Source organism: Pezoporus flaviventris, unplaced genomic scaffold (genome assembly GCF_033815535.1).
Source record: "Pezoporus flaviventris isolate CSIRO_AGI_PZ_B2104156 unplaced genomic scaffold, CSIRO_AGI_Pfla_v1 ptg000100l, whole genome shotgun sequence".
Classification (NCBI taxonomy): domain Eukaryota; kingdom Metazoa; phylum Chordata; class Aves; order Psittaciformes; family Psittacidae; genus Pezoporus; species Pezoporus flaviventris.
Genome location: NW_026892648.1, coordinates 4,063,610 through 4,086,667, shown reverse-complemented (window position 1 = coordinate 4,086,667; position 23,058 = coordinate 4,063,610). Strand labels below are relative to the sequence as shown.

The 23,058-nt window shown below is 55.1% G+C and overlaps 2 protein-coding genes across 3 annotated transcripts; one reads left to right on the top strand and one right to left on the bottom strand.

Annotated features, from left to right (window-relative positions):
- The first annotated feature begins 84 nt into the window (after window positions 1-84).
- On the top strand, window positions 85-12,212 carry RGP1 (RGP1 homolog, RAB6A GEF complex partner 1). The gene is made up of 9 exons (XM_061477191.1): window positions 85-314; window positions 870-1,009; window positions 4,785-4,921; window positions 5,285-5,368; window positions 9,032-9,181; window positions 9,261-9,407; window positions 9,798-9,925; window positions 10,828-11,005; window positions 11,176-12,212. Exons 2-9 carry the CDS (start codon window positions 894-896, stop codon window positions 11,397-11,399), a joined length of 1,164 nt encoding a protein of 387 aa, XP_061333175.1. The 5' UTR covers window positions 85-314; window positions 870-893; the 3' UTR covers window positions 11,400-12,212.
- An 89-nt stretch (window positions 12,213-12,301) lies between these two features.
- Window positions 12,302-14,844, bottom strand: MSMP (microseminoprotein, prostate associated). Of its 2 annotated transcripts, XM_061477195.1 has the most exons (3): window positions 14,265-14,844; window positions 13,555-13,663; window positions 12,302-13,312 (listed from the first exon to the last, which is right to left on the bottom strand). In XM_061477195.1, exons 1-3 carry the CDS (start codon window positions 14,368-14,370, stop codon window positions 13,123-13,125), a joined length of 405 nt encoding a protein of 134 aa, XP_061333179.1. In that variant the 5' UTR covers window positions 14,371-14,844; the 3' UTR covers window positions 12,302-13,122. The 2 variants fall into 2 exon arrangements, with proteins under 2 accessions (XP_061333179.1, XP_061333177.1); XM_061477193.1 differs by lacking the exon at window positions 14,265-14,844 and having other exon boundaries at window positions 13,555-13,903.
- Window positions 14,845-23,058: the final 8,214 nt, after the last annotated feature.

Below are 23,058 nucleotides of genomic sequence, written 5' to 3'. Positions count from 1 at the left end.
AGCGCGTCCGGAAACCCGGCTCCGCCCCGCCGCCGGAGCGGCCGGCGATCCCCAGGGCGCCCGGCCGAGCGCTGCTGAGCGGCGCCCGAGAGTTCCCGAGAGTTCCCGAGCGCGCCCCGAGAATTCCCGAGCGCTCCCCGAAAGGTGCCGAGTGAGCGCCGAACGCTGCCGAAAAGGCCCCGAACGCCGCCGAGCAGGTCGGAAGAGCTGAGGGGAAGCTGGGCCTGAAGCGGTGGTGGCTCTGTGCGGGGCCGGGAGTGCGGAGCGGCCTAGGGCTGCGGGGAAGGTGCGGTGCTGTGTCTCCGACCCCTCAGGTGGGTGTTTTAAGTGCGTGCGTTTGCTGTCGGGGCCGCTCCTGAGCCGCCTGGGTTGAGGTGGCAGGGCTGGCCCGAACCCCCCTCAGTATGTACTGGCCCCCTTGAGTCTCTGTGGGGCTGAGGCAGGGGGTGTATAACAGTGTGTATGGCCAGGGTTGTGCTTGGTTTCCGTGTGTGAGTGAAGAGCTGGGGCTGTCTCTGCTCTCCCCCCTGCCATGTGTGTGAGGAGTGTGTATGTCTGTCTGTGTGTGCCAGGCCAGAGCTGCCCCTGACCCCAGTACGTGTCTGTGTGCTATACATATTTAGAGCTGGGGCTCTCCCTAACTTCCCTGTGCATGTGAGGAGGGGTAGTGGTGCATGTGTGTGTATGTATGTGTGTGCCAGGCCAGAGCTGTCTCTCACCTCTGTAAATGTCTGTGTTCTGTACGTGTTTAGAATTGGGGCTCTCCCTGACTTCCCCGTGTGCACATGCTGCACCTGGCTATTGCTGTCCCTCTCTGCCACACCACCTAGCCCTGTCTCCATGCCCACTGTTCCTTTATTTCTTGGCAGGTGTGCAGCAGTGCTGTCCAAGCCATGATTGAAGTGTTGGCCAAGCTGGGCCGTGGGCCTGTGTTCCTGGCAGGGGAGGTGCTGGAGTGTGTGATCACTTTCACCAACCCGTTATCAGCCTCATCTACGTCTGCCAGCAGGTATGGCAGCCTGTGCCAGTGAGCCCTTGCCTCTGCCTGGGTGCTTCCAAAGGGGACGGCATTCCCTCCCTCTTGAGCGGCCAAATGTCATGGCTGTTCTGTGGGACAGTGGTGCTAGCTCAGCCACTGGTGACTTCCCTGCCTGCAGTACTCCCTTAAGAGTGCTTTGTACCATTGCTGTTTCAGGGCTGAAACTGAGGTAATTACTCTGGTTTTCTGCCCTCAAGAAAGAGACAAGAAAAAAAGCTATGCAGTTAAAGTTGCTTTTAACTGCTCTTCAGATGAGCCCTCAGTGACAGGGTTGCCAGCAGAAAATGAAGCCAAACAGGCTGCCAAAGTGGGATATCTAGTTACACCAGGGTGACAGTCTCACAGAGCAACTTCCAGATGTCATGATTTCCTATGTTTATGGAAGGTGCTCTCTCTGTCCAGCATTGTGCTGGCACATCAGTGCGATGCCTGCCTCCAGAGCTGGCAGGCAGAGGGGCAAGCACTGCCCATAGTCAGAAAAAGGCAGCCTTCTGTGGCAGCATTTTCTGTGGCCCAGCATTTGATTGCTGCATCTCCCCTTATCATTGCTGTGCCTGAAAGAGGTGTTGAGGAAACGTGACAGTAAGGAAGCTTCCTATATTGGCTCACAGTGGGTGACTCCACGTCGTAAGTAGTCACCCAAAGCATCCATGTCCGCTGATTGTGTGGCCTTGTCTGGTTCTCCCAGGGGTGGAGAGTGCTTTCTCATCTTGAGCCCTCCCTGGGAAGTGTCCATTCTCAGACCTGTCAGGTTCAGCGTCTTTTCACCACCTGCACATATTTCACACGTAATTGTTTTGGTGGGCGTGCTTCCAGTGCTTGCAGCCTCAGCAGCAGCAAAGCGGTGTCTTGTATTAGTGCCGTAGGGCTTCTTTGTTTATTGCCTTTCTCAACTTTTCATCTTTTTCTTCCTGGTTCACTTTGCGTGCTGAATTCAGTTTTCACATTCGGCTGTGATGTATGTCTACCTTTCCAGAGTTTCATCTTGTATGGTGGCAGTGCTGTTTTGACTAGTTCTGACACATGTGAGACTGCAAGTGGAGCAGTTTTGGAGGTTCACAGTGCAGTTACAGAAGCTTCATTTGGGAACTTCAGCTGTGTCCTGATCTGCAGAAAACTGCCACTTGGAAACTCTTTAAAATAAAGAAGCAGGCAACCAAAACTGAGGAGACCTGGCGAAGTCATACGAGTGGCAACACCAAATACCAATTTACAGAATGTGGGTTGCGTAAAGGCAGGAGCCAGACCAAAGCGCAGTCACTGCAAAAGGCAGATAGACCTGTCAGGGACTAGAAGCTTTCAGGGCTGTCAGAAGCTGTGGTGGAGGTGGTGGAACCGAGAAGCACGCACTTCAAGTGTAGGGACAGAACTAAAGGACAGTCAGTAAATGCCAGGAAGTTAATCTGGTGGTGGTATACAAGAAACAAAGGTCTTCTGCCCAAAGGCTGTGTGAAGCGTGGCCCCTGTGGGCTACAGGAGCCACAGGGGGAGGTGAGAGAGGAAGGAAGTGACCTCAGCACCAGCACAGGATCCTTCTGCACCCTGTCGGCTAGAGCAACCAGGTGTTTGGTAGGAAAGAACATGCAAATTTTGTTTGGGTGTCTGGTTAGAAAAATGAAACCAATCCAGCAGTTTGTTGTCAGGCAATACTGGGGGGTGGGGGGAGGGAAAGAGTCAAAAGACAGTGTTTGAATTTGAAGGTAATGTAATCGTGCTGAGCCTGTAGAATCACAGAATGGTTTGGGTGGAAGGGACCTTAAAGCTCATCCGGTTCCAACCCCCCGCCACAGGCAGGGACACCTTCCACTAGAGCAGGTTGCTCCAAGCCCCGTCCAGCCTGGCCTTGAGCACTACCAGGGATGGGGCAGCCGCAGCTTCTCTGGGCACCCTGTGCCAGTGCCTCAGCACCCTCATAGTGAGCAGCTTCTTCCTAATGTCTGATCTAAATCTCCTCTCTGTCAGCATAAAGCCATTCCCCTTGTCCTGTCCCTGCATGACCTTGTAGCCTGTAGTCCTTCTCCAGATTTCTTGTAGCTCTGATTTAGGTACTGGAAGACTGTTAAAAGGTCTCCTTGGAGCCTTCTCCAGGCTGAACCAGCCCGGCTCGCTCAGCCTGTCTCCAGAGCAGAGCTGATCCAGCCCTTGCAGCATGTTCATGGACTATATATAAAATATATATAAATATATTCATGGCCCTATATAAAATTAGTGAATATTGTCTCTTAAGATTTTTTTTTTCTCTGTTGCCATATATGTTCCCAGATACCTTACAACCTTATGGCAGCCCTTATGGAAAAGTCATGCTGGTGCTTTTGAAGATACAGGATGACAGTTGTGGGGTTAGAGGTAACTGGGTAGAGTAACCAACACGTGTTTGTGTAGAGGCAGCCAGCACATACAGAAGATCAAATAACACATTGTTAGTCAGCTGAAACAAATGCAGCACACCTCTCCCTCTGGTTTGTCTGGACGTTTAACTGCTCTGATGTGTCACATTGAGAGATACCTGTGTGCCACGAAAAATCCCTGTGCCACCTAGAAGTAGTGTCAGTGCTTACTAATCAGGTAGTGGTGTTAGAAAACACCAGAGGAACCATACATTGGCTAATCAAAATAAAAATTCTGCTGCTATTGAAATAAAATAGATGAGTGTTTTCAAAACTGAGAGGCATCTGTACTGCCAGGGGAAATATCTTGTGGAATCGCTGGTGATCATAGCAGGGTCCAGGACATGACACTGCTTTTCATGCCAGTTCTTGTGGCTGAACAGAAAAGGGGTAAAATGACACCTTTACCTCCACCACAGCCATCAGCAAGTCCCTTGCATCAGGAGGAGAAAATAGGTCCTTATGAAGGACCCAGAAGTGTCGTCCTATGGCCTGACAGAGACAGAAATTGGTGTTCCTGAGGGGGACGGTGCTGTGCAAAGGGAGCACGTCTGTGCCCTGCCTGCCCTGGGGAGTGTTGAGCTTGCAGCACTGGGTACTGTGGGCAGGGGCAGATGACCCCAGGTTTTAAGTAGTTGTTGCTTTTGAATTTGCCCACTTCCCTGATGGTTCTGTTATTACCAAAATGCCTTGGGGTACTGCTCTGTGTGTCACTTCTGGCTTGGGATTCAGTTCTTTGTGGCTAAAAGCCCTCTGCCAGGCCTGGCTGATGCATGATGAGTAGAGGTGTTCTCTCAAGAGTGCACTCTGTGGCCAGTCCCAAGCTGTGGGTGATGAGAAAGATGATTCAGTGAGTAAGGCTTGGGACCGGATCTTGAGATGCTTCACCTCAGCATATTTGCTGGAGGATCCCTGTGACCTTCTGCACAGGACACTTCACCTCTGTCCCCATGGAAGGGGTGGCTGCTCACCTGCACTGGTGGCTGTCTTCTGCCACATATGTACAGTGGGCTTCTCAGGGCAGGGGTGTCTGTGCTGTCCTCAGGTGTTGTGGCTCAGGCTGCAAATATTGCTGCTGAAGAAGAGCCTTCAGGCCCAGAGCCAGGCTTTGGGTGAAACTCCTGTCAGCAGATGGAGTGGAAGTGGCTTTGTGTCAGCACCTCATCTTGAGCTTGCTGCAAAGGCTTGTTTGGAGTGGGACTGTGAGAGTGGCTTCAGTGATGGTGAAGCAAGTCCTTTCTCCCAGGCTAGCAGTCCCACATGGAGCTGAGCAGAAAGACCTGCTCTTCTCTCAGTTCATGCTTCCTGCAATCCAGGTTTAAAGCACAAACATGAGTGTTGCTCTTCTCTTTTCCCAGTGAGATGCTGGCGTGGGCCAGTGCCCAGATTCACTGCCAGTTTCACGCCAGCGAGAACCGGGTGGCACTCCCTCCCTCTGATGGCAGCAAGCATGATGTACAGGCAGAGAATGAGACAGTCTTCGTGCCCAACAGAGGTGCGTGCCACTTTTGTAACCCTCGGTAGGGATGGTGAGAGCGCAGCAAGCAGGAATCTAACAGTCTCTAATGTGTCTCTTGAGAGCAGAATGCATAGAAGTGAATGGGCAGTCCGTGTTGTTTTCCATGTGTAATTCCCTGGCGATGGCTGCTGCAGGAGCTTGCTAGTACTGGGATCAAAAGTGACAATACCTTGAAGCAAAAGCTTGGAAGGTTGTCTGTCCAGGTGTTCTGGGAATGTCTAATGATCTGACTGGGGCTTTAGGTGTTTTCTTTCTCAGCCCTCTTCTCCCCATTCCTAGTCTGGCTGTCCTGGTCGCAGCCTGAAGCTGGGCAGCTTTAATGTGTTTTTTCTCTTCCAGGAGAGCGGGGTCAGTGTATCCTGTCCACCCCACCAAAGATTCTCTTCTGCGACTTGCGACTGGACCCGGGGGAGTCAAAGTCCTGTGAGTCCTGCCTTCTCTTCCCCTGCTTGACCCTGGTGAGCCCCGCTTTCAAAGCTGGCTCTGCAGACCTGAGTGCTTGAGTGGCAGACCCTGGTGCTTCCTAAACCAAGGTGCTTTGGTGGGAGTGTGAGCGCTGAGGAACAGCATGCTGCCTCACCCATAGTCTGTTCTCCACTATACGAACACTGCATACAGCAACATGTCCCTCCATCCTGCCCCTGGCCTGTGGCCTTTGCCACAGGTCCATTGTGTAGCTGTGGGGCATAAAACATTTTGAAATATGTGTCTGCAGCTGAAGGAACGTTTACACACACCCATGCTTCCTCGCCTTTATTTCTTCAGCCACACTGGAGTGTGAAGCACAGAAGTCTGTGCTTCCTCTTCAGACCACAGTCTTCTGCTGCTTGTAGTTTTTCTGCTGTAAAAGTGAGCACTTCTCTGGTCAAAGCACTCCATGTCTCCAGAGCCCTCCAGTGGTGTCCTTCCAGTGAGTCCCCTTTCAGCTCTCCTTCATTACTGCTTTCCCTTTTGCTGTTTAGAGAAATTTTCGTCCTTTTCACAAGGAGCTTGCAGCCACTCGTTTTTGTTGTTCCAGGCAACTGCTTCTACCTGAGCAGACAGTGATGAAAATACAAGTATGTGTTTTTGTCTCTTGGTCAGTGACTGCATGACCCAGCATGTGAGTTCGTGTGGCATCTCCTTTGCATTCCAGCAGCAGTGTAACAGTTGGGCAGTGCAGGCTGCACATGGAGAGCTGCCTCAGATTGTCCTAGGCATCTGCTGCATCAGCCATCTCTAGGGAATGGTTGATGGAGACATCTCAAGTCACAGACCAAAGGGAGCAGAGAGGCACTGCCTGTGGTGGAGGGTTTCCGCTGGAGCATTGAGCTCTGGGGAGCAAAGCTGCAAGTGAGACCAAGAAGCTGCAGGCTGTTACATGCTGATGTTGAAGTTGGGTTCTTCTGCCTTTCTAGGCTTGAAGGGCCCTGACTGGAGGGAAAGGTGGACAGGGTGAAAGCAGTCAGGCTTGGGTAGGTGATGAGTGGGGTTGGGCAGTGCTATCTGGGGCTCTGTCTCCTAAACTACAAAGCAGATTGAGCAGGTTTGGTTATTTACTTTTGTACAGCAGTGTGCTGGGGAAAGGAGCTGGCCCTGCCACTTTGCAGACAAGGTCTGCTGTGCTTTCTGAAAGAAGAAAGGTGGCAAATACCTCAGCTGGCCTGAGGCTCACTGGGATTCTCCTGTGCTCCTTGCTGCTGCCAGTGTGAGGCTGGAGCACCCATTCCCCAGGAGCAGGGGGAAGCCCCTTTTCCTGTGCATCTCAGGCTGGCTCACCAGTGTTCTGGGAGAACAGATTGGTGACTACAGTCCCACCTCCAGGTGGCTGGGATGGATTGAGAGTCTTTCCTTGTGTGCTGGATTTGCAGGCAAAAGCTGTTCAGCCCCAGGTAAGTTGGTGATACTCTGTGCTTTCCTTCCCAGTGGTGTTGTACTGTGTGTGTGTGACACTGGCACAAGCAGCCTGCATCTGCCTTGCACTTGGATGCCCCTCCATAGAAATGACACAAACTCTTCCAACAGTTTGAGCTTCGTTGGCTGTATGTTACAGCCTTTCCCCTTGGCTGTGTGGTGCTGCAGTGTGTGGCACTGGGCTTTTCAGTGCTGAAACCCCCATATCACAGCCCTGGCTCTGCCAGGCTGCTCACACCAATCCCATCAGCCTGTGGAGCTGTTCCTCTCACGCGAGACTGCATCTGGCATGCCTGCACAGCATTCCTGGGGGCTCCTGCCAGCTCCGTGGAGGCAGAGTTAAGGCTGTGTGGGTGTGTATCTTAATTCTTCATTTCCTGTTTTTCAGAAGTTTTGACTTTTGCTGCGCAGTTTGCAAAGGCAAAAAATAAAAGAAAAAATAGTAAAACCAACCCAAGAAATCCTAATTCTGCTTCAGCAGAGCACTATGTTATTAAACTGTAGCCAGAGCTGGCACATACAGCTGAGGTCAGGCCGTCTCTTGATAAAAGGCCTTATTTTCAGTTGCTCACCAGCTTATTCCCCAATATATTCCTCTCGTTATAGTGCCTGTATATTGAAGTTGACTCATCTGCCATCCCTTTGACACAATGCCCAGGCTGAGCTCTTTAGATATGTCACCATCAAACGTTTTCTGAAGCCTTCAATTTCTGTGGCTGTTCTCTGCCTCCTCTCTGGTTTTGTAATACCTTTAAATATTTAGTGGATCACAGAGAGGAGAGGAAATGGAAGCAGCCTGGACACAGCTGGGAGCCCAGCCAGAGGGTACTGTGGGTGGGTAGGGAAGGCATCCATAGCTTCAGGAATGTGCTTCCTTTTGGGATATGCACAGAAGTTGGGACTTCCTGAATCTTGACATTCCTGTGCCAGGTAGCAAGCCACTCATCCTCCTCAGGCAGTGGTGGTCTCTGCTCAGATTATCCTCACTGGGCATGAAGGTCTTTGTGAGCACCCTTTTAAGCTTGATACAGGGGGTTAAAAGCAATCTGCTTCCTTCCTGGGAAGTATTTTGATTTTCCTCCCTGTCAGGACAGTTGTTGTCTTGATCTGCACCCCAGTCCAGCAGGGCAGGCTTGTGTTTTAAGGTGTGACAGCTTGTGGATACTACACGCTAGCATGGGCTTTTTTCTTCCTTCCAGTCCTGTTATTTTACATCTAGAAGTTATGTTTGAAAATGTAACCCTAGCTTTTAATCTAAGCCTCAATGTTTAGGATGTGCCAGAGGTGGGGAAGGATCTGTGGTTTCACAGCAGGATGGTGCCCTTCCTCTGGCAGGGTGTATCTGTGTTATGGTGGGCAAGCCAGAGAGGTGGAGGCTTCCCACAGTTCACTGTTTGTGCCTTTCTTATTGCACAGTGTGTGGTTTGGGAAAGCTGCAGAAGTGTTCATGCTGTGTCAAGAAGCGTTGGGGTTTGTGTGGTGGCCAAGGGGCTTTGAGGGGGCTGAATGTGGTCTAAGCCAAGCCCCAGCATCACAGAGGTCTCAGAGACAGAGGCTTTGTGGTCCAAGTCATCAGTCTGTCAAGTGGGATGTACCACAACTTGTTGTGAAGGTCTCTTGATTTGTTTCTTGGCCGTTTAGATCTAGTGCTTCAGAGGAAAACACAGGAAGAAGCTAATTTTTGTTGCTGAGTTTGGGGTTTGTGTAAAGCCAGTATCAAAAGTGGCATGAGGTATTGATCAGCACCTCTCTGCCGCATGGAGCAGAGCCCTGAGGAGGCTGCAGCGTTGTGACCACGTTGGGGAAGCAGTGTGCGAAGGAAGTGCGCAGAGACAAATTCAGGTTGAACTCGTGATGAGCAAGTTTAGCTCTTATGTGTTTGAGTTCCTGGATTTTACATCTTTCGCATTCTTTTGAGGCGGAAGAGTTGGTTTGTGTGGTTGCATGTGCTGGAAGCAGCATCTGGATGACGGTGCATGTGATGTGAGGATTAGTGCGGTGGTGCAGGGAAGCCAGGGAAGCGCTTGGCATGCTGTTGGAAAAAGGAGACAATAGAAAGCACCAGGCACTGTCCATAGTTCAGCACCACTGCTGGTGCTAGCCCTTGGTGCAGGGAGCCTGTGAGCAACAGCTCCAGAAGCTTTCTTTTGCCCTTGGAAAGCAACATTTCAATCTTCTCTATGCTCCTTGCAGATTCATACTGCGAGACGCTGCCCATAGACGGGCCTCCCTCTTTCCGGGGACAGTCGGTGAAGTACGTATACAAACTGACCATCGGCTGCCAGCGTGTCAACTCCCCTATCAAGCTCCTGCGGGTACCCTTCCGTGTCCTCGTGCTGCATGGTAAGGCCACGTGCTGCCCTGCCTGCAGGCACAGGTCTGGCTGCACCCTGTCCTTCTAACACTCTTGCCTTCTCCCCAGGGCTCAAGGATTATCAGTTCCCACAGGATGAGGCTGTTGCACCCTCAAACCCTTTCCTGGAAGCAGAGGAGGGCTTGAAGAAAGACTCTCGCTTGGCAGACCTGGCAACAGAGCTGCTCATGGTGGCCACCTCCCGACGCAGCCTGCGTAGGTCATATCCCCTTCTTGAACGTGCTGTCCTAACCTGGGCGTGAAGCACAGCTCAGGGCTTGCTGCAGAACCCTTGCTGGCAAAGCAAAGCCCTGACTGGGGCTTTGGAGCAGCTCCATCAGGTCCTGCCTGGGTCACAGTTTCTTCCCTGGCTCTTCCTGGCCAGTCACAGACTGCTCCTACTTCAGCCAAAGAGGCCCTTTTCCCAGTGTATTGCAGCTGCTGCAGGCATTTCCCAATGGGAATGCTGCCTCCAGGGTCTGTCCTTCACACCCAAACAGGAGGCAGGGATCACATCTGCTGTGCTCTGTGATTAACCCAGAGCAGTGTATGAAGTAGATCCTTTTCCTACCCCAACTCTCTTCTTGCCCCCTTCTTGCTCCACAGACCTGTATAACATTAGCAACACTCGTGGCAAGGTGGGGACATTCTGCATCTTTAAGACCGTGTATAAGATCGGAGAGGATGTCATTGGGACCTTCAGCTTCTCAGAAGGAGACATCCCGTGTCTGCAGGTCAGTGCTGGTTTCGGGGTCACTGTGGGGAGAGGCAGGAGGGAGATGAAGAAGGGATTGGGGTGCCACTGGGCTGTTGTGGGGTTTCTAGTGGGACCCAGCTGAGGTCCCCTTGGGATATAAGGAGGAAAAGGGCTCCAGTTCTGAGGTTGTTTGGGAAATGGAGGTCCTGGGGCTTTGCACCGGGGCTGCTTGAGGTTGTGAGAGCGAGTGCCCTTCAGTGAAGGACTTGGGGGTGTTGGTCAATGAGAAACTTCACATGAGCTGTGCTTGAGCCCAGAAACCAACCGTATCCTGGGCTGTGTCAAAAGGAGCGTGACCAGCAGGTCGAAGGAGGTGATCCTGCCCCTCTACTCTGCTCTCGTGAGAGCTCACTTGGAGTATTGTGTGCAGTTCTGGTGTCCTCAACATAAAAAGGACATGGAACTGTTGGAATAAGTCCAGAGGAGGCCACGAGGATGATCAGGGGACTGGAGCACCTCCGGTATGAAGATAGGCTGAGAAAATTTGGGCTGTTCAGCCTGGAGAAGAGAAGCTGCATGGAGACCTCATAGCAGCCTTCCAGTATCTGAAGGAGGCCTGTAAGGATGCTGAGGAGGGACTCTTCATCTGGGACTGTAGTGACAGGACAAGGGGTAATGGGTTCAAACTGAAACAGGGGAAGTTCAGGTTAGATACAAGGCAGAAGTTCTTTCCTGTGAGATTGGTGAGGCCCTGGAACAGGCTGCCCAGGGAAGTGGTGGATGCTCCATTCCTGGCAGTGTTCAAGGCCAGGTTGAAGAGAGCCTGGGGCAACTTGATCTCTTGTGAGGTGTCCCTGCGTGTGGCAGGGGGTTAGAACTGCATGATCTTAAGGTCCTTTCCAAACCAAATTATCCTATGATTCTGTGATTGCCCTGCAGTTCTCAGTGAGCCTGCAGACGGAGGAGAGCATCCAGGAGGAGTTTCAGCGCCGGCGCGGGCAGCCCGTGTCCTTCAGCACGCATGCCCGCCATCAGGAGGCCTGCCTTCACACAGCCCAGAGCAGCTTCAGCCTGCCCATCCCGCTCAGCTCTACCCCGGGATTCACCACCAACATTGGTTAGTGGCACCAGGGAAGGGACCCCCTCTTGTTTGTACCCATAGGAGGACTGTGCCCTGGGGGAAGGAGCGGGTTTATTTGCGTGTCCCCTTGCCAGTACACAGCACTGAGGCAGCTGCTGTCCCTGTCCCTTGTGGTGTTGGCTGCTGACCCCCTGTCTTGCCCACAGTGTCCCTGAAGTGGAGGCTGCACTTTGAGTTTGTGACCTCCAGTGAGTCGGCGGGGAACTGCTTGGTTCGTGGGAGCCAGCCAGAGGCCATCACCTGGACTGGGGTGGAGCAGATGGAAGTGGACACTTTCAGCTGGGATTTACCCATCAAAGTCCTTCCCACCAACCCCATCCTGGCTTCCTATGTGTCTCAGTTCTCCAGTACTAATTCCATCACCATCTGAGGTGGTGAGAGGTGGTAGGGCCTGTGGTGCTAAAGCATGTGCTGCCGGTGGGAATGGCAGGTAGAACTGTCACCAGTGTGCTGCAGGACGCACATCCCAATATCCCCTTCATCTGTAGTCACTGGGCAAGTCTGTCCTGCTTGCAGGTGGAGGAGCACTGTGCTTGCTGTGGTATCTTGTGCTGCAGCCCTTGGCTGGGAGCTGGATCCTCTCTGCCTGGGTGAAGGTGCAGTCCCAGCACTCACCAAAAAGAAGTCTGCTGCCCAGAGAACAGCCTGACGTGCCTTTACCCCATGAGGGGCTTCCAAGAGGGAAAGTCCTAGCCCAAGGAAAGGATAGGGGAGCTTTTCCAGTGAAGCCCCATACCAGCCCTCGTGTGAAGGCTGTGCCCCTACAGAGAGACCCCTAAAGCAGAGGTCTGTCCGCATGGGCTGGGTGGGATCCTGCTTTCCTGCCCCAGCACACATCCTGCCTCTTGCATGGGGTGTCCTGTACGCACAACCCTACCCTCACCCAGAGAAGGTAGGTCCTGGCAGGCCAGCTCTGTGCTGCCAGCATGTGCTGGTGTCCTGTGTCCCTGTGGCCATGTGCTGTGGCAGCACCACAGTGATGATCCACAGCAAGCTGTTCTCTGTTCACCCTCCTGGGTATGAAGGCATCCTGCTGGTCTCAGGATCCTTAGGGAGCTGGAGTGAATGTGTGCTGTGCTCTGGAGGTCTCCCTGCTCAACCCCCAGCTCCCCATTTCTACCAAACCCTTCCATAGTTTTTCTTTATTAATGAAAGTCTAATAAAAATCCAGATGTGCAAAACTCATCCTTCCCAAGCACCTTGTTCCGGTTCCATTCCCAGTGGGTGACCCAGCCCACCTTGCACAACAGTCAAAAGGCTGGAGACGTCCTCTTTGTTTAATACCTTTATTGCAAGAACAGAAACATCTACACAAGGCTCTGCGCAGCACAAGGCATGGCACCAGCAGGGGCAGGCAGCCAGGATGGCCAGCTCCATCCTGGCATGTGTGGATTAACTTCAGCTCCCTGAAACCTGGCAGGGCACCCTGCAGCAGGGCATGGGGCGTCCCCTGGAGACATTTAGTGGTTCTCCTGCTCTGCCACCCGCTCTGGGCTGGCTCCATTGCAGTGTTGCCCAGGGCTGGCCTGCAGTGCTGGGGATCCCCTCCAGCCCTGGGAGCTGTGGGAGCAGGGGTGTTAGTGGTTCCAGAGGTGGGTTGTGCCCCTCGTGCTGCGGGACAGAGAAGGGGCTGGCTGAGGTGTGTGGGTCCTGCATACACAGTGCTCCCCAGTGAGCTCCCAGTGGCTGCTGTGCAGGGGGACAGAGATCTGGGAGGGAGGAAGGAGCTGCTTAGCTTGAGGCTAAATGTGGGAGTACAGCACAAGGATGTGTTTGGTCCTGTATCTCTTTCCTTAGTAGCTGGAGGTTTCCTGCCCACCTGGGAGGAGATCCCATAGGATCTACCTTCCCATGGTTTGCAGAGCATCTCTGGAGGACGGGGGCCTCTTTCTGTTCAGGGAGCTGAAGGCAAAAGCAAAGCCGTACCGTGGCAGCGCTAGGGTGTAAATGTTAACTCAGTACCATAGTGTGTGCATAGTGGTTTCCCTCGAAGGTGGCAGCAGTGATGTCTCTACAGGATGGGGTAGGTCTGGAGCATGCGGGAGGTGTGGAACGTGATGGATGCCAGGGGGACACGGGGTGCTGCTGAGCTTTTATCTGCTCAGCCTTGCACTCAGCACCTTGTTGATGAGCGGCTCGGGGGTGCCGGGTGAGCCCCACTCATGCTCCAGGCTCTTCACGCAGGGCAGGCTGGGGTTGGCCTTCTGCACCACCGAGATCTGGCACGTCTGTGAGTCATAGTGGGCTTCACACCAGTCAGGGAAGTCAATGGGGTGCTGGGTACTGCAGGAGAAGGCACTGTCAACTCCCCCATAGCTCCTGGGCATCTCATTGTGCTGCGACACCCCTGACCCCACTCTCACCGCCACCCTCAGCACTTCAATGGGTTCCTGCCCACCTCTGCCCCTTGTTCCCCAGGGCCTGGCACCCCGCATTTACACCCACCAGGCTCAGACACAGAGGTGCCATGGCAGGGCAGCATGACCGCAGTATCCCACCCCAGTACCCCTGGTCCCCTCACTCACGTCTCGCAGCAGCCCACGCCAACAGGGTGCAGGCAGGTACAGAGCAGGCAGTTGGTGCTCAGCCACGACTCCCCAAGGGAGAACTGCTTCCCCTCGTACTCGCAGGGAGCTGCAAAGGAAACAATGGTGATGAGCACATGTGGGCCTGCCCTGGGGTGAGTGGGACCCTCTTCAGCACCCCTTGTGCCCTGAAGGAGGGGCAGGGGGATGCCATGACCTCCCACCCACCCTATGGTACAGAAGACACTTGATGATCTCTCCACCATGCTGCAGGCATGGAATACCTAAGCATGTGTCAAGGGTGATGCTTCCACCCATCATCCCCTGACCATGCCCTGCAGCTCTCCCCACTACCCTGGCAGCATAGGGCAGAGGCAAGCAGCTCTTGCTTCCCAGGAGAGGCCATATCCAGCATCCCTTGGGATTTGAGCATCTCTGCAGCCCTGGAAGGCAGCCCTTCTCTGCTGCACACTCAGCCCCAGCCGGGCTCCTGCCAGGAGCAATCCATGACCCAGCGAGCTTTTTCTCAGCCAGAGCCCTGGGGAGCTGTTGTGTAGTTTATAGACTGCTCCTTCTACTCGTCACTGGCCCACGATCACACTCCTGAGCTCATCACACTCCCTCCTGTCCTTCACAGAGCCCCACTGCCCCAGGGAAAGCGGAGGCCTCCTCTTCCCATCAGGTTCTTCCCTTCTCACCTCTCTGCTTACCTTTAGCTTGGAAATAGCATTTGGCCTGGGAGCCCGGCAGCTGGAGGAGGAGGGAGAGCAGCAGGCAAAACCAAGCACACCCCATCTTCTGTGCTCGCATGGCCATGGTCAGCGTTGAGCTCGTCTTCACCGAGGTTGCCTTGCTTCTCTATTGCCTTTGCTTCTTCCCTTCTCGCTCTGAGCGCCTTTTTAATGCTCTCCTGATCCCAACAAGAGATATTTATAAAGTTCAGCTTTACGACCCTGGCCACCAGCTGTGCCCCACTGGAAAAGTTGTAAAACTCATTTCCTGATTTGAAAGGCATGAAAACAAGAGGTAGGATCAAGATTTTTAACAAGCTGTGAAAAGCTGATTCATGCCCTCCAGAAATGTCTCCAGTTGGAAGCCCTGGTGGGTGCAAGGCTCCGCAGCGAGGGGAGATCCAAGGGACCCCAGCGGGGTTGCCCTCAGCAGCATGATGAGCACTGGAGATCCTGGACCCTGATCAGGATAGCCCCAGGCTCCCCTCTGGTCACGCTGATCTCTGATCCTTCACAGCAGCCAGGGATTCGGGAGCATCCCATTGTGTAGGGACGAGAGCAGCACAGGTGTCCTGTCAGCAGTGTGGGATGCAATGGCACTGTCCTTGGTGGGGATGGAGATGCTCATGCGCAGCTCCTGTGTACCAAAACATGGCAGTTTCAGCCCATCCTAAGCTGCAGCCATGCCAGGCTCATGGCCACGCATGGGTTGGGGGTGACAATGAGGTTTTTGGCCAAGAGCAGGCAGTACAGTGATTGCTGGTGAGGAAGGCTGTACATGAGGCATGATCCAGGGCGCGTCTGAGCAGTGCCCATGAAAGTGGGGCCATGCCTGTGTACATGCAGCACTCACAAGATGCTAGAGCTGAGCAGCCCCTTACAGAGGCTGGAAACCAGCCCCAGCAGAAACAGGGCACAGGAGGGACAAAAACAGAGGCCAAGGTGCATTTAGTCAATGGTGAGAGAGAACCAAAGGGCTTGGCTGGAAGCAAGAAGCCCTGTGAAGATGCCACACAACCCAGGAACATGCCCATGGTCCTCACAGACCCTTACCCAGAGGTACTGCCTGTGGGCTGACGTGACAAGGCTGTTATCAGCTGTCAAAGGGAGGGGATGGATGAGATGGAGCAGGTCGGAGCCCTGGAGAGCTACCGGCAAAGGGCTGAATTGCCAAGGGAAATCAGAGCCCTTGTCAGAGGTGCTGCCAGGAGCAGGAAGCGGGCCCAGGCATTGAGGAGGTGGTGTCAGTAGTGATGGCATATGTGGCTCATCTTCCCTGTGTTAAGCTCCCTGTGTTCGGAGGGGCTGGGATAGGTTTACACCCTGACGCGTGAGGCTGAATATCCCTTCCAGAATTTGTGTTGGCACCTGCTATCATAGCTGGGTATTTTTTTTCATCCCCATAAATGCCCAATCCGTCCTTGAATCCTGCTAAATTTTGGCCTCAGCGTTTTCCTGTGGCAGCCTAATTAAGCACGAAGTAAAAAAGTGAAAAAGAATTGCTTCCTTTTATCCGCTTTGGATTCACCACCTTTGGCTTTGCAGGCACAGTCGCTTTGCGTTGGTCCTCTGGGCCCCAACGCCATCCTCTTGCATCCCCATCCTGCATCTTATGCTTTAGCCTCTCAAGGACCAACCCCAGGTTTGTATCATTTTCCCTTCTGGGAGTTACCCCAATGCTCTCACAGTGCCCTGGGTGATGTTGTGTCCCTCCTGGTGGGGTGCCTGGGTGGCAGCGAGGATGGGATCAGTCGGAAAAGGCTGATAATAAATCAGAGAAGCTCAGAGCACTCATGAGCAATCCGCTGGATACAAGGACGTACACTGAGATGGTGAAGCGTGCCAGTGACTAATCAAAGTCACCCTTTTGTGCAGAGCTGTTACTATATAAGGAGGATAAAAGCGTTCGTCGTCAGAGCGGTAAATGAATATTCCTATTGTGTGTTTGGAAAGAGAAGTCAGGCATGCTGGTAACCACAATGAAACCATCCATCATGGTTTCATCACCGAGTGTGGCAAACACTAAACAAAAGCGGTGGGTTTCATTTGGAGGCTGCATGGCCTGGCTGGGCTTCCAGAACAGCGCTGGGAATCTGGGGTGAGAGCCTCGCACTGCTGTGTGGAGGGGCACTGCTCCTGCTCCATAGCAGAGGCATTCCTGGGATCTCTGTAACTGTTCCGGTTTCCCAAAGAGAGGATAAAGGCTACCAGCCCACATCATTAGCACCGTTTGCTGGGTAAATGCAGATGCGGAGGAAAGGGGGTCAGGACACCCCTTGGCATGTTGCAGAGGGACTTGTAGCGTGAAGCACCCTCCATACTGTGGCTGTGGGCTGGGGATGGGGCTGGTGGCCCCACACAGCTCTTCCCCCTCCAGGCCTCACTCCTTCTCCTTTCTCCTCTTATCCCTGGGCACCCTTCTGGCCCCATGCGGAGACCAGAGCAGGATGGGGCTTGTAGCTTGGGAAGCAGCAGCTGGAGTTGAGCTTGGTGCTCCAGAGCTCGGTTCTGGTACCCAAAGGATGCTGATACCCTCTAGCTGCACTAGAAAGTGCATCCCAGAGGAGGGTTTGCCCCACAGAGAGAAAGGGGAGCTGGTTTTGGTGCTCACAACATGGGGAGACAGCTGAGACCCAGGGAAGAGCTACAGAAGGGATGTAGGGGCTGGAAGGAGGTACCTCACTGTAAGCTCAGCCACTTCATCATGTGTAGGCCAACAGCAGGGACTGGCTGCATGTCCAGGAACGCTGCTGGGGAGCAGTCACCATCCTTCAGCATCCCCAGACCCTGCAGAAGGTCACATCCATGTCTCAGCATCCCCACAGCATGAGAGCTGCGCCTGCCTGGCTTGGCTTCTGGATTGCAGCTCTGCCCAAGAAGAGCTGCGTGCTGCACCCACCAAGGGCACGGCATTGCCTTCCTCTCCCAGCAAAGGCTGGGTCCTTCTGCTGCTCAACCCCTGGTTCCAGAGGATGGCAGGTTATGTATGGGCATACATGAGCACCCAAACTGGTGGGTGCTGGGAAGGGGTGAGAGCAGCTCACCTCATCCCCACGGGAGGCACGAGGCTAATAAAAGATGCTGGACAAGTTGCCATCGGCAGGATCCAGGAGTGTTATAAAACCTGAATCTCCTGAGCCTTCAGCTGGGATTGCAGCTGCAGAGCAGGAAGCAAACAGGATCCCGGCTGGCATTGTGAAAGCAAACACCATAAATCCGAGGAAGTGCTGCGACTGCTGTTTTAGGCACTGGGGAGCTTGGCTGCTGCTCCCCACAAGTGCTTTATTTTCTCTTTAAACAGAGAATAAAACCCCAACAAACCCAACCCCAACTTATCACTCAGCTGAGCTGCCCTGGTGCTGCCTCGGGCCCAGGGTGGCTGCAGGATGTGGGTCACTTGCTCAATGCCTCAAAGATGCTTTGAGCTCCAGAGCCCCCAGGGCAGGGTGCAGGCAGGGAGCGGGCAGGGTGCAGGCAGAGGAGATGCCAGCTTTAGGCTATGTTCATTTACCTATGAGCACTCCCTGCTCACTGGAATGGCCAGCCCCCAGGGAGAGGCAAGCAGGGGGGCAGAGAGAGATGGGCAACCAGAAGCTGGGAAGGGGGGTACAAAGGGCTGCCCGGGACATGGCAACCAGCTCACTCCATCCTTTGTCCTGTAGCTGGTAAGCCAGACGGGATAGCTCCCAGCGGCTGGAAGTACAGGTGGGATGAGAACCAACCCCACCAGGGCTAAACAATGGGGCTGGTCCTCCATGAAGGGGACAACGCAGAGGGGACAGGATGAAAACCTCGACATCGCTTTGCTCTGCTGCCCTCTGGATGGAGCTCGGTGACACTGGAGGAGCCTGAGCTGGGAGGCACGCTGGCATGTCCTGCATCTCCCATGGGAGTCCCTGGCCTCGGCACACACACACTGACCCTGCTGGAAGGGAAGAGCTGTTTCCACCGCATGGGATGGGCACAGTGTTTAGCAGGGGCTCCACAAGCCTGGGTTGGTTAGTGTCTGTGGGGGTGCTGCTGTGGGAGGGGGTCTGTTATAGGATGGTGTCTGGGTCCCCAGCCATGGGGATGGGGTCTGTTATGGGATGGTGTCTGTGGGGATCCAGCCATGTGGGTCCCAGGCTGTGGGATGGGGTCTGTTATGGAATGATGTCTGTGGGTGCCTAGCATAGGATAGGGTCTGTTATGGAATGGTGTCCATAGGTCCCAAGCTATAGGATGGTGTCTCTTATGGGATGGTGTCTGGGGTCCCAAGCCATGGGATTGGGTCCGTTATGGGGTGGTGTCTGTAGCATGTGCTCTGCCCACCCCATTTTGGGTCTGTCCTCTGCACAGCTGGTTCTCAGGTAGAGTTCCATGGTCCAAGCAGCCCCACGCCATGACTTCCCCAGGCTCCCTTTCCCTCTTGCCCTCTCACGCAGCCTCATCTCTTGCTCTCCCCCATGCTCCATCCCTTTCCATCACCCTTGTGCTGTTAATCCCTGCTCTGTGCCAGGCCAGGTTTTGGCACCGGTGTGTGACCCACGCATCCCCACTGCCCTCATCCCTGCCAGTGTGCTGGCACCCCAGCACCCTGGTACCCCAGCACAGAGGGGTGCTGCATGCATCCCGTAGCTCTGCCCGGGCTCTCCTCAAGGAAACGTGCAGAGTGTTTAGGAAAACAGGCCTTGGCACCCGCCGTCCATCCCGAAAACAGGAAAACATCCGTGTGGGCAGCGAGCGCGAGAGGCGGCACTCCATAAATCCCCCGGAGCAGGTGCTTTGTAGTCGGCACAAGGAAATGAGCACATTATTCAGCTCAGCTTAAACCCTGAAACGCTTCCTGTCCTGTGAGTCAGAAATAACCCCGGGAGATCATTCCTGGGCCATGCAGGAGCTGCTCCGGCCAAAACAGTGCCATGGGAGACCTGGGGGCCTGGGGACCTGCCTGAGGGCTCAGGCACAACGTGATGGAGGTGGCTTTGCCTTGACAGCAGCACTGATCCCATCCTATGGGATGTGCAGGGAGCCCCTGGGGACTCCCAGGCCTGTCCTAGGCACCATGACTCAGTGGGATGCAGGGACTGAGAGAGCCCCAGTAGGCACTGAGGCTTCCTGGTTCCTGGATGAATCCCACAGATCTTCCCCAGCCTCCTTCTAGGATCAGGAAGGCAGATCCTCCCTTGCACCCTGCATCATCCTGGGGCATCACAGGCATCCATGGAAGCACGCTGGGGTGCTGCCATGCTTTAGGTACACCCTACAAGAAAAAGCATGGTGGAAGAGACCACATGAGCATGGGGCCAGGACTGATCATACCCAGCATGGGGGTCCTGGAGTAGATGGAGGGGAAAGCAATGCAGGGGGTACCCCAGCTCATAGGGGCAGGGTCCTCCTAAAGGGGGTAATGGTTGATACATCCTGTCCCAGTGTCCTACAAGGACACTCCTAGGGTCCCACTGTGGGTCTGGGGCATGGAGAGGTGTGGGGCTCTCCCATGGACACACTGGGTCAGCCCCTGCCCTGGACCAGGGAGATGATACAGCTGCGGCATCACCCACATTATTCCCTGTAAGATATTTCCCTCTGCTTCATTTTTGCTGCTATTGGCACATGAACCACAAAAACACACAAGGAGCCCTTCAGGTTTCCCAGAGAGCAGAAGCACAGGAAACCCATATGTGCAAAGGCTCCCCTTTGCGCTTACATCCATCCCTTTGTGTTTCATGACCACCTGGCCAAAGCCATCCCAACCTTCTGGAGATGTTCCTCTCCCATTTAAGTCTGGGTGGCTCCTCCAGCACTGGGAATGAAGAGCCCAGCAGCACCCTGGCTCCTACTTGGATGGAGATGGGAACCCTCAGTGATGCCTTCTCCATCCCTGCCTTCTTCCTGCGCCCCCCTCACAACCCATTGGCAGCCCCCAGCCTCCAGTAAGACGGTGTTGCTGATGCTCGACCTTTCCATGACCCAGTGCCATACGTGCCCTGGCACTGCCTCCTTCCCCTGGCCCTGCTGGAGCTGACCGTGCTGTAGGCACTCACTAGCGGTGCCTGTGTGCTCTTCACAGCCACCTCCTGGAGCTGACAGGCTCCTGGCCCTGCTCCCTGTGCAGAGGTGAGGGCACTTGGCAGGGCCCTGCAGCCCGCTAGTGCAGGATCTGCACCTGAGGATGTGCAGAAAAAGTTCTTAGGGATGAAACAATCATCAGCTTTGGTCTGGATGGAAAACAAGATGGGAACATCATGGGCATGAGCTCCCCAGGGAGGTGAGCACGGCTGTACCCTTGGTGCAGTGCAAGAACCAGCATAGACCACTGTGGACTTGCACAGACAACTACAGTCCATCATAGATCACCATGGACTCCATAGACTGCCATGGACCACCACAATCTGCCATGGACAACCAGGAACCGCCTTGGACTATCGTGGACCACCGCAATCCACTGCAGACCAGCCTGAAGTCTGTGGACTGACATAGACCACAACAGACCAGCTTGGATTATCATCGGCCATCACAGTCCACTGTAGACCACTGTGTAACTCTGTGAACTCCCATGGACCACCACATGTCACCGTATTCCAGCATAGACCATATGGACCTCCATGGACTGCCATGGACCACCATAAACTGTCATGGACCGCCATGGATGTCCATAGACTGCCATGGACCACTATAGACTGCCATGGATAACCACAGCTCACCACAGATGATCACAGATCTCCATAGACTATCATAGACCATCACATCCACCATAGACCATCATGGACCTCCATGGGCTGCCACAGAGCACCATTGATCACCATGGACTTCCATGCACCACCGCAGACTGACTGCCAGCAGGATCAGGGTGCTGGGCACAGGTCTGTGGAGGGAAAACTTGTCGGACGTGGGATGCCAAGTGCAGAAAGACTAAAACTCATCGTGAGGCTAGTGAATGGAGAGGTGAGATGGAGTGACAAAAACCCCGAAGAATGGTGAGCCCCAGCCCCACGTGCCCCAGGGAGCAACCTCAGGGCACAACAAGCACCACAGCACCTCGGTTCCTCTCCCCCTATGTGCACTCGTGTGGGGATGCCCTGCTCCGAACCAGGGACGCAGAGCCGGGGCTGCAGCCCCGTGTGCCCTGCGGGTGTCCGGGCACAGCCCCGTGGGTTGTAGCCGGTGCGGCCGGCTGCAGGGGGTGTACCGTGAGCGCTGCGGGCACCGGGCCCCCTCTGCTGGCACGAACTCGCAAACACGGGGTGCCCAGGACACCTCATCGCGCCTGCAGCGGGTCCCTCGGGCTGCCCCACTGCTTTCTTCACCACATCTCGTCTCGGTTTCCTCCGCATGCTGCATCCTGCATCCGAGAGCATCACCCCGGCGAGGTCGGCACCAGCCGCGGGTTCCGTGCGCCGTGAGCCCCCGGCAGCAGACTCTGTGGTCCCCGATGGGTCTGTCACTGACCCACCGTGCCCAGCTCCACGTCCCACGGGAAGCTCTTCCATACCCTTCCCCCTTCTCCCTTCTCCCTGCTGATACTCGCTGCCGCTTGGATTTCACCGTCCTTCGGCTCAGGCACCGCCTCCGGCTCCGTGCTGCCACCGGACCGGGGTATTTATAGTCCGCAACACAATCTCCAGCGCGGGTTGTGTCGGTATTGATGAACCGGGCTCGGTGACCCTGTGAAAGGAAGGACATGTCACTCGTGGCGGGGACACCTGCAGTGGCACAGCCGCGATTACAGCAGCCCCAAATGCAGGGGGACCCTGGAGTGCCATGTCCTCCGCCGTGGGGCCCTGCCCAGAACCACAGGAGGGGACAGGGACCCCCCCCCCGCCCCGGTCCGCCCCTCGGCACAGCATCCCTCATGCATCCCATCCTCACGGGATTTTGCAGGGCCGGTGGTCCCAGCAAGAACTGAGGGTTCCCGTGTAGCTATTGGGCTCCCCAGCACCCACACACTCACGCCGCCTCCCATAGCTGTGAGCAGTGGGGCAGGGTCAGACAACACACCCCCCCCCCTACACACTCCCCACACACACCCCCTCCCGCCCGACGGGTGCAGGCGGCAGGCTGGGAATGTGAGGAATGCACCGCAGGCATGCTGCCCCTGCCCAGCTCCCCCTGCCCCACCGGCCTCTCCTGTAAGCCCAGGGCACCTCTGTGCCCCCCCCCCCCCCCCGGGCCGACGCAGCCCCCCATGGCTGCCATCACCTCACATCCTTCCCCATATAGTCGAGATGTCCCGGCCCTACGGCATCCTGCCCCATAGCCAGCCGTTAACCCCTAGAGCACTCCCCTGGGCACCAGGGGCTGCCCCACGGTCCCTCCCATCCGTATTTTCCTCCCAAGGCCTGCAACCCATAGCACAGGGGTTAGAGATTTAAACCCCGCAGTGGTGACATGCCCCCTGCCTCCAGTCCCCCCCAGCTTCGGCAGCAGGGACACCAAGTCCCTCTGGCATGGCTCCCCACTTGCACCCTCTGCTGCTGGGGGACATCCTGCGTGTCAGGGGCATCAGGATCCCCACAGCATCCTGCTTATCTGGGCGGGACTCCCCAGCTGCCACCCTGCATCCCGAACCCCCAGGGATCTCCCCAAACTCCCTGTCTGCCCCGGGTGGGGATACCCACACCCAGGGCACCGGATGTCCCCCCAAAGGGGGCACCCAGATCCCGGCCCTACTCTCCCTGTACGCCACAGCCCAAGCCCTCCCTGAAATCCCTGCTCGGGTCACCCCTCTCAGCTGCGCACCTCCTCACACCTCACACCACCAGTGGAACATCCCCCAGGGCACCCCTTTGCC